Consider the following 10,543-nt stretch of genomic DNA (forward strand, 5'->3'; position numbering starts at 1 on the left):
TTCGGCTCTTTAAACAAACGAGCCGAACACAAACACACTTTTTGAGCTCAAAATATAGCTCGCCCCTATATACACTAATGTATGAGAAGATATATTTCACTTTTAAAATTTTAAATTAGTGATATTTTTAATGTGATACGAAAAATTTGGATGATATAAATGTAAAAATTAAAATTAAGTGTTAAATATGTAATTATAAAAGAATTTTTTTAAACGTATGTAATCAAGCATGGTTTTAAAAGAAAGAAAATTAACTAAAAAAAAAATAGTTTTTATGAAGTTAAAATGGTAGTTATCCAATCTAAAATCTATTAAAGTTTATTTAAGAGAAATTAAGCTAGTAAATTATATACAAATTAGCCACAATATCTTAATATTTTGAAACAATGATATTAATGTACACCGAAAAAGAACATGCACAAATCTCGAAGCAGTGACGGTCCAAATCAAAAAGTATTGTTCATGAAGTTGATCGACCAGAGACCTCACAGCCAACCGACCATTCCAAAGCTGGCCGACTGAAGACCTATCTAGAGAAGTCGAGAGCAGATAACTCCATAAGTACCACTGTGCACTACTCTCTGAACACTCCCCTCAAAGATCGCCCCACTTCCCAGAAAGATAGCCGACCGACACCAGCTTGGTCGATTAATTCAAGTGTCTGCCGACTAAAGGATCCAAAAATACCAAAAGACGCCCATATCAGTTACAAATACAAAATAAACACGACAAAAAATGACAATACTTTGTAAACCTTTCAAAAGCAGGGGAATACATATAATTTTATATTTTGAGATCCTCTTACCTTCTATAAATAGATGGTCTAATGCATCTAAATGAGGTTTTCTGGCTTTTTTTGTTTAGAGTCATGCTCTGTAGGGATAACTCTCACCCCTTCTTCTTTGTAATCTTTACTTTCATATATAAAATGGACCACGGAGCCTGATCACAGAGCCCGTGAATATCTCAGTTCGCCCCTAGGAGACAAGTCCGTGCATGCTCTTTTATTTCCTTTATACCTCCCCCTAATCCCTACCGCTCCCATCCCTGGGCATGCCCATAGGACAAATCTGGAGTCAACATGTCTCTAACTAATATCTTGTTTTTAATTTTTTTTTTTTAAATATCTTTTTTTCTTATGCTCAGTTAAAGCATGTAAATCTCCACAGTACAAATAAATCATAACAAAATAATTTTCTTCTTGCTTCAAAAAGTCCAGCCCTCTTCTTCCCAGAAACTACATCTCATCCTCCATTGCCACACAGCTGTTAATTTAGCCCCATACCCTTTTCTTCTCTCCTCCTCCTCCTCCTCCTCCTCCTTCTTCATCTTCATCTTCTTCTTCTTCTTCTTCAAATCATTACAGTTTCTCTCTTCTATGGAATCCATGGCATCTTCTGAAGCCACCATCAAGTAAGTTCTTTTAATTCTTTATTTTTCTTTTCATTTTTTGATTTATTTTCTTAAAAAAGCTAACTTTTATGCCAAGATAGCAGTTTTTTGTCATAAAAATTACTTCTTTTAGTAAATCCATGCATGAAAAATGGTAAGATGAAGATCTTTTAAATGTTTTTTTCTGCAAAACATAACTTGTTATGCAGACTTAGTTAATACTGCAGCTTAATATATGCTATAAAGAATGATTTCATGCTCTATCTAACTTTTAAGCATTGACTCTCTTTTCTGTCTTTTATATTGAAATTATCTCATGCCTAAACTTTCATATTTGCATATATATATAGTACTTCGGTGCTCTAAAAATACACATGAAAATATGCATGTCAGTTTAAGATGTGATAATAGTGCTATATATTTTATTTGATGCTAAGATTTGAGGGTTATGTGTGTAAATATAAAATTTTAGGTGTAAGATATGTTGCATAAGAGTTATATGCTATGTGTATGAAAATGCCCCCATCTTTTCATGCCTACTAAATTTTAAAAAATAACACCATCATCACGTTTCTATAACTGAATTACACCTCTTCATATATAAATCATGACATTAAGGCATATATATATATATATATATATCAAAAAATTGGTCAGAGGCTATTATATGAGCTCCCGGCCACCCTCATGTGCATAACTGTTCGAGGACAGTTCTCACTGCCGACAAGCTAGCTAGAAAGGGATTCAAACCCATGATCTGAGGGGACTCACGACCTTCAAACAGGTTGCTCTACGAACAGGTCACGACTGACAACATATGTACATATATATATTAGAAAAATAGAACTTTTTTTGGTGGGGGGCAAAGGTTCATCTGGTATAGATAAAAGTAGCTTTCTAATTCATGTCTGTCTGTCCCCAAGATAGTCATGTGGTGCTTAATTATAAGGATGGCCATATGCTGAAATTAAAATATGTTTTAATTATGAATATTGCACGTGTAGCTGGCTATTTAATTAATTTCTTGAATTTGCCTTTTTTTTTGGACTTTTTCTTTCCTTGGGCTCCTACTTTTTATCAAGTTTAATTCAAAAAATGCTTATGATATTATTTACACTAATGATGTTCATCTTTATATATATATATATATATATAAACAGTGTTGAAGAACAAGTGCGGAGGCAAAGAGCAGCACTTGAATGGAACAATAGTCCAATTGCAATCCCAGAAGATGAATATAAATGGAAGAAATATGGGCAAAAGTATATTAGAAGGAGACAGAAGAATAGGTACGTAAATATAATTAAACATGTGTGTTTATAATGAAAAATTATTACATCCAGATAAGATAGGTGCGGATTCCATAGTATTTAGATATTATTGGTGGTACTGGAGTGAAAAAATACTACGAATACTATCAAAATATCACCAATCTGCATGTGTAGATTCCAGACGTAATAATCGCCTGTGTATAACAACTATCTTATGCATGCATATATATATATAGAGAGAGAGAGAGAGATGCACACGTGTTTTGATTTTATGGACATGAAAAATACATTATAAATTTAATAGATAAATATGAATAAATGCAGGGGTTATTTCAAATGTAGGAGCATGAATTGTCAGGCGAAGAAGAAGGTGGAGTGGGCACCAAATGAGCCCCACAATATAACAATATTGTACGAAGGAGAACATAACCACAGACCCTCAATTTCTTCAGAGCATGAAGAAGCCCGAATCTCAACTAATCAATATGATTTAGTTACTCAGATGTTTGGATCAAGAACTTGATTAATCAGCTCTTTACTATATTAAGATTTTGCATTTTCAAGAACAAATGAACCTAGTGGTGCTGGGTTCCCAAATGTTTAGAAACATGGCGCAGACTCTCATCATGGGGCCTAGCGCATGGGAAATCGGTATTTAGGCCTCTGTCAAATACCGATTTGCTTTTAAAAAAACTAATATATATATCACTTATTACAGAGTTCTTAACATAGTAAAATGTGAGGTGAATGTTATTCTAATGGATGACAATAATGTTCAAGAGGACATGAGGGTAGAGTACTAAGCTCATTTTTCTAGTTTTTTCCTGTTTGCTTTTTGTGTTTTCCAAAGTGCATGTATGAACCCTTTTTTTAATAAAATATTATTTTAATGTTTTTGTCTTAATTGAGATGTTTTAGCATTCAATTATCTATGGTTGTATTAAAACATTTAAAACAAAGCACCTAAAATATTATAATTTAGCTTAGCATTGTGGCTCTACTATGCAACATGCAGCACCATGCCACTAGGGTTGCAACACTGTGCTCTAAGTTGCTGATGCACCAAACCCACCTGAAAGACTGTTCTTGAGTTCCATATCCAATGTTGTAATGCTAGTGTTGCCGATGAATGCTGCCACCGCATTAGAGTCTCGTGCTTTGATTAGGGTTGTGAATGATCCAATTTTGAGCCGATACAAGGGTGGCTCAAACTCGATCGAGCTGACATTATAAGGATTGAATTTGACTCAAAGATCAATTCCATCTATGTTCGATTTGACTTGGATAAAAAAATGAGCGATTTTTAAGCTGGCAGGTGTTGCAAATGAGCCAATTGGAATGTCATTTTTGGCTCTTGAATAACACAACCATCGTCTTTCATAATGTTCAACTCTCAAAACCAAATATAAGTATGCAACCAATAAATAAATCACATAATCCTAAGAGCTTCAACCACATTAGTAATGTAAAGCCTATTTATAGAAATGACTTTAACCAACATTTTAATTGCTTGATGAAACAAAAAAAAAAAAAAAAAAAAAAAAAACATAACCATCATATTCATAATGGTCAACACTCAACACCATATGCAAGTATGCAATTGACAAATGAACCAAATAGTCCTAAGAACTTCTAAATCAACAAAATGAAGCTTTTCTTATTGTCAACATGAGAAAACATATAAACATTTACAAGAATAAAGTAGTGATCCAATTGATGCAAATCTGTGATGAAAAATGCTAGATTGAGAGAAGAAAGTAACTGATTAGAGCAAAAAGAGAAGCTGAGGTCGAAGAGAAGGATATCAAGCAACAAATGAATGAAACAATTGAACATGTGAGGCTCGCTTGACTGCTGGAGGCATGATTCCTCACCCAGGATTATAGATTTCAAAAAGGGTAGATGGAAGAGAGCAAAGGTTGAGAGGCGTAGATGAAACAAAACTAGGGAATGATTCAAATGAGAAGGATTTATGATTAACCTGCAAAACACATATACGGTTTGTGATTCTGCTTTTTCTATTCCCCACCAATTTGATCTTAAAGCGTGGCCATGTGATTCATGAAGCGTGATGTATTTTATTTGATCACGAGTTGATCGATAAGACTGAAGCCCAATTAAGGGTTTGGATTATTACTTGGCTCTGCTTTTTCTATTCCCCACCAATTTGATCTTAAGGCGTGGCCATGTGATTCATGAAGCATGATGTTTTTTATTTGATCATGAGTTGATCGATAAGATTGAAGCCCAATTAAGGGTTTGGATTATTACTTGGCTCATTATTTTTTATTCGATCTCAATCCAAGCTCAAATTCAAATAAATTTTTAGTGATTAATGATCTTCAAACTAAATTTTTAGCCTAACTTTGATTCTAGGATTTTCTCCTCATTGATTGCCTCAGAGCTGATCCAAGTGACTTCTACTATTTGTTAGAAAACCCAATCGTAAGACCAACTTCATCTACAATGAATCTCAACCCATGTCTACCGAAATAAAAAAAAATAAGCTTCTGAACATCCCAAAAATTCAAAAGATTAATTACAAAAGGTACATCGTATTGAAGTGGCGACACCCTTATATAGTGATCACTATGGATATTCCTCAAAATTACTAACATTCCCTCAGTAATGTGCTAGGCAAATTCATCACGTATATCTCTAAATGTTGATGGTTCACACCTAAGAGTAAGTACCCTTTTGTTCTTTAGGACAACTCTTTTCTTTTTTGGCTTATTCTCTTCTTATGATGTCAGGGCAACATGATAAAAACAAAGAATAAGTAATGTGTCTAAGTGTTAAACACAATAAAAAAAATGGAAAAAAAAAAAACATGTTGTTGTGAAGAATATATATTAATAATCTTTAAACTAAACATAATAAAGACTAAAAATGTTCTAAAAATAAGATTAGAATGTCATTGATGAGTCTAGTGTATAAAACAATGTTGTATTCAAGGAAAAAAATGGTGAAATAGTAGTTATATTGAAGATAAAATTATGCCAAATTACAAAAAACATGTAATTAATATCGAAGTTGTGTATTTCTAGCCATCTAATAACAAGTTTGAACAAAACATTACGATAAGAAACTTAACTTCATGCTAAAATGCACATTATAATTTGATTGTACTGAAGAAAAATCGAACCAAATCAAGGCAATTTGGTTGATTTGGCTCAACTAAAAAAAAAATCAATTATGATTTTAAATTGTTAAAGTTTAGTTTTTGACTTTATTTCTTATTTAACCGAATAAACCAAAAATTAAAATTTTTAAGTAAATCTTTCTTGAAATGTTTAGAAGTAAGCTCTTTAATGATCAATATTACATAATCATCGCTCAGTAATCTTTATTTTCTCTCGTTATCATTATAGATTTATATCTTCAAACTATATTTGGTTTATGCAAAATTGAACTGTTTAAAATGAATTAAAGTTCGATTTGACTAGTTTGGTTTTATCAAAATTTTATTTGGTTTAGTACTTTGGATTTTAGATTTCGATTGAAGTCAGTTTACTCAAATCAAACCATCCAAACTGACTGAATGCTTACCCTTAGCTAAAATAGAAAAAATAATATTAAATGCATGTGTTTCTAACCTTCTAATAGCAAGATTGAGCAACAAATTATGATAACAAATTTAATGACATAACAAAATATGTACTCCAACTTAGTTGTATTGAATTAAAACAGTGTTGTTGTGAAGAAAATATTAAAAAAAATCTCTAAACAAGATATGTTGAAGATTAAAATTGTCCTAAAATTCAAGATTAGAAAGACAAGGCCAAGTCTAGTGTCTAAAGCAATGTTGTATTCAAAGCTAAGTCGAACCTAAAACATCTACTCTCCTAATAGGGTCATTAGATGGTTGATGTTTGATGTGACCAAACCATTTAAGACAACTCTTTCAAAGTTTGTCTGTCACTGGAGCAACACTAAACCTATCACAAATATATTAATTTTGCATTTGATCTCTAACCGTAAATCCACTCATCCATCTAATCATTCTCATCTCGGCAACACTTAACTTAGTAGTATGTCTCTCTTTTAAAGGCCAACATTCCGCGCCATAGAGCATTGCAGGTCTCACCACCATCTTATAAAATTTTCCTTTCAGTCTAAGTGGTACCTTTTTTGATCACACAATTTTCCTGAAGCATTCATCCACTTCAATCAACAAACTTGAATCCTACTAATAACATCCCCATCTATATCACCATCTTTTTGAAAAATAGACCCGAGATAATAAAATAGAGGGGTGCAACATGAGGACTTCTCAGGAGGCACCTATCATAGTACTACTTTCGCCTAAGCACACTTAACTACAGAGTTTTGATGGGATCTGAGGACTTCTCAGGAGGCACCTATCATAGTACTACTTTCACCTAAGCACACTTAACTACAGAGTTTTGATGGGATCCGGACAACACATAATGATATTAAGTTTTATTCAAACATAAACTGTGCACTACAACGTGATTCTACTTAAGAGAATAATGAAATAAAATCATATTTTAGTGACAAAAATATGTTCTTGAAATACTTAAAAGAACAATTAAAATTAGATACATGCGTTTTTAACACAAAATAGTAATTTTGGACAACACATTATAATGAAAAAATTAATCTAAATCTAAAATATGGGCCACAACATGATTGTATTCAAGTGAAATATGAAGTACAATTTCAGATTCTGAAGGAGTATTTCTTCTCTTGAAAAAAATATTACGTCCGGAATCAATGTCAACTTGTAGAGGAAAATGACAACTTGTACATTACAACAACAACGGATTAGATACTAAATCAACGTCCGAAAATTTTCTTCAAAGCAAATCTAGTGTCTGATTTGCGTCTGTTTAACGTCACGTGCCGTCTCAAAACATAAATAAGTCAACACATTAGCGCCAGATTAGCGGCGTCCATGCCCGACGATAACTAAGCTTACTAGAGTCAAAATTAACAGACACTATTTTCGACGTTAATCCCCTCATAAGCTCTTCACTGCCCGCAACCGAATCATTAAAACTAAACGAAAACACATACTAAAATTAAAAATGTAAACATGTACACAATATTTTAAGAACTTAGAATTAAATCATCCAATTGTAAGAAATTGAGCTTCAAATTTAAAGCATAAATCAAACACAAGGACAAGAATGCCTGCCTCACAGACAACACTTCTACACAGCTTGCTAATCCACAACCAAGTCTAGCTCATGTCGATGATGGACAGTGTGTGTCTTCTCTATTTCTATTGCATGCTTTGATTAAATGTATATGAATCTATGCTTTTATCCTTATAAATTGACACTTAGGATGATTATTGTTTGCCTAGATTTATCAATTTCCTTTTAGTTTAATATTATTTTGTGCAAATGAGCATGTTAAAGTAACATATATTTTGCAGATTTTATTAGGGTTTTCTTTTTATGAGTGTTTGATAGAATAAGGTTAGGGCCTGCGGGTATGAGATGAGCAAGGATGAGCCGCTATTCGGTGATGCTTGGAGGACTCAGACTACTACGATGATGGAAGGAGAAGAAGCAATGGGAGTACGAGTAAAACCCTCGGTTCACCATAGTTCTCGTGATAGTCCGATCTATTGATTTCCCTTTTTCTTTTCTTTTAGGTTGTCTAGCAGTGTCTGACTTCATTGACTTTTTCTATATATTTTTTAGTCAAACCGAATCGATTAAATTTGTCACTTTTCATTAACTCAATTGAGTTGACATCACATCCACGAGCGAAACCAACATTATTTTTTAGGCTGGGTAAAATCACCAAATGTCTTTTTTTTTAAGTATTCAAGCGGGCAAAATTTTTAGTTTGAGTCATTCTCTATTGACATCCGGATTAAACATCCTCGAAATCGGTCATTGTAATTTGAATAAATGAATAGTCATTGTTTCAATCCAGACATATTAAACTAGAGAGTCTTGCCTCTTTGGAAGCGTCAGATCCCATAATTAAAATAAACATTGTCATACAAGGGAAATACTTTTGATACGTAGTCACATAAAATGGTGAAATAAACACTTCATGATTAGACCATAGTATTGATACATCTCCAACAAATCTCTATCATTTGACATGAATTTCAAGGCATGACATATATCTCGAGATAATTTTTTAAGCAAGAAATATTCAAATCTCAATAAAAACTAATACAGAACTCCGATTTCAACAAACTTATAGTCAAATTAATTATAAACCCTTTTTTATCTCCCAATTGTTGATTTATTTGTTGCTTAAAGGAAATATAAGGCTTAGGTACCCAAATTTCTTTTTCCGATATATCATTTAAGAAAAAAGTTGCTTAAAATTGCATTGTAAAAGTTATTATAACCACTAATTGAGGTTATAATATTAATCACCCTAGAGAAAATTCGTCATATTATTAATTAATAATTAATTAATCCCATTAATTATGGGAACAATATGTTGGACTTTAGGAGGTCACCAAGTCATGCGTTGGGAGCATTGCCGACCAAACATGTCATATAATCCTATGTTTGAATAAATCAAAACTAAATATTATATCTTAATTAAACATGCTAATTAGCAAAGACTTGATGTTTTCAACGCTTATTATTCAATTTAGCCGTAACTTTCCTTAGTGTGCGTGTGTGTGTGTGTGTAAAAGGAAATCGTTATTTGGCAGAGACCCAAATATCGATTTCCCATGCGTCAGGCCTCATGATGATAGTTCGCGACATGTGCCTAAATATTCGATAACCCAACGCTACTGGGATCGAACCCGTGACTTGAGGGGGACTTACAGTGAACTCCGCTAACCAACAGACCATGACTTGTGGAACACACACACACACACAGATGTAGCCGCTCACCATGACTCATTGGTAATGCAGCCTAGTGTAAGTCCCTTGAGGTCACGGGTTCAATCCTGTCAGAATGCAGATATAGCCGCCGCCATGACTCATTGGTAGTGCAGCCTAACGTAAGTCCCTTGAGATCACGGGATCAATCCTGTCAGAATGCATCTGCTTTACAGTACAAAATCGAATAGTTAGACACACGAGCTCGTATTACAACCACTTGCCATTCTTTATATACATATATTGGCAGAGGTCATGAAAAGTCAAATCTGATTCAAAGTCCACGTCAACTAAAGAAGAAGAAAATTGACGAGTTAATTAGCAAACTCCGGTTGTCATTGATGATGATGATTATTATTATTATTATTTATTGAAGAAAGCATGCCGAGTAGTTTAATAAGATGGTAGCGAGCCTTAATTAAAAAAAAAGGGAAGATTTACATACATGCCACTCAATTCTTATGTATTTACATATCTAGCCCCTATATTTTAATTTTGACATACATGGCATTTTATCTTATGCATGAAAGGGTGCATTTCACTTTTAAAAGATAAAATGTTGGTAAGTTTAGTGTGAAATGAAATATTTTGGTGGTATTAATGTAAAATGAGTTTAGGAGTTGGACATATATGTAAATGCATAGGAATTGCTTGGTATATATGTAAATACCATTTTTTTTAAATGGTTGGATATATCAAACTTGGACGTTCAATATGAAAAAACGGGTCTTTGCGTGCCTCTAATAGGAGAAAAATTTGTTTGTGTAAGACACACGCAACGCTGAGTACATCAGGGAGGTTATTAAGAGAGAATTAGAGGGTTATATTTGTGTTATACCCCCTGTAACCTCCCATGTAACCTACCTGTAACTTACAAAAAATATTAAAATAGAAACGCGAAACCTACTAGAAGGTATATGTGTTACATGGAGGTTATAGGGGGTATAACGCGAATATGACCTCCCAATACACTTTGAATAACCTCCATAACGTATGCAGCGCTGTGTACATCTTACATACGCAAATTTTTCTCCTATAATAGATGAC

At 33.2% G+C, this 10,543-nt stretch overlaps 1 protein-coding gene across 2 annotated transcripts; it reads left to right on the plus strand.

The window, feature by feature from the left end:
- Positions 1 to 1,215: 1,215 nt before the first annotated feature.
- Positions 1,216 to 3,521, plus strand: LOC110035993 (probable WRKY transcription factor 26). 2 transcript variants are annotated; one of them, XM_020740332.1, is made up of 3 exons: positions 1,216 to 1,413; positions 2,553 to 2,681; positions 2,988 to 3,521. In XM_020740332.1, the coding sequence occupies exons 1-3, from the start codon at positions 1,379 to 1,381 to the stop codon at positions 3,184 to 3,186; spliced, it is 363 nt and encodes a 120-aa protein (XP_020595991.1). In that variant the 5' UTR covers positions 1,216 to 1,378; the 3' UTR covers positions 3,187 to 3,521. The 2 variants fall into 2 exon arrangements, with proteins under 2 accessions (XP_020595991.1, XP_020595992.1); XM_020740333.1 differs by having other exon boundaries at positions 3,006 to 3,521.
- Positions 3,522 to 10,543: the final 7,022 nt, after the last annotated feature.

The sequence above is a fragment of the Phalaenopsis equestris genome, unplaced genomic scaffold, assembly GCF_001263595.1.
Source record: "Phalaenopsis equestris unplaced genomic scaffold, ASM126359v1 Scaffold201242, whole genome shotgun sequence".
Classification (NCBI taxonomy): Eukaryota; Viridiplantae; Streptophyta; class Magnoliopsida; order Asparagales; family Orchidaceae; genus Phalaenopsis; species Phalaenopsis equestris.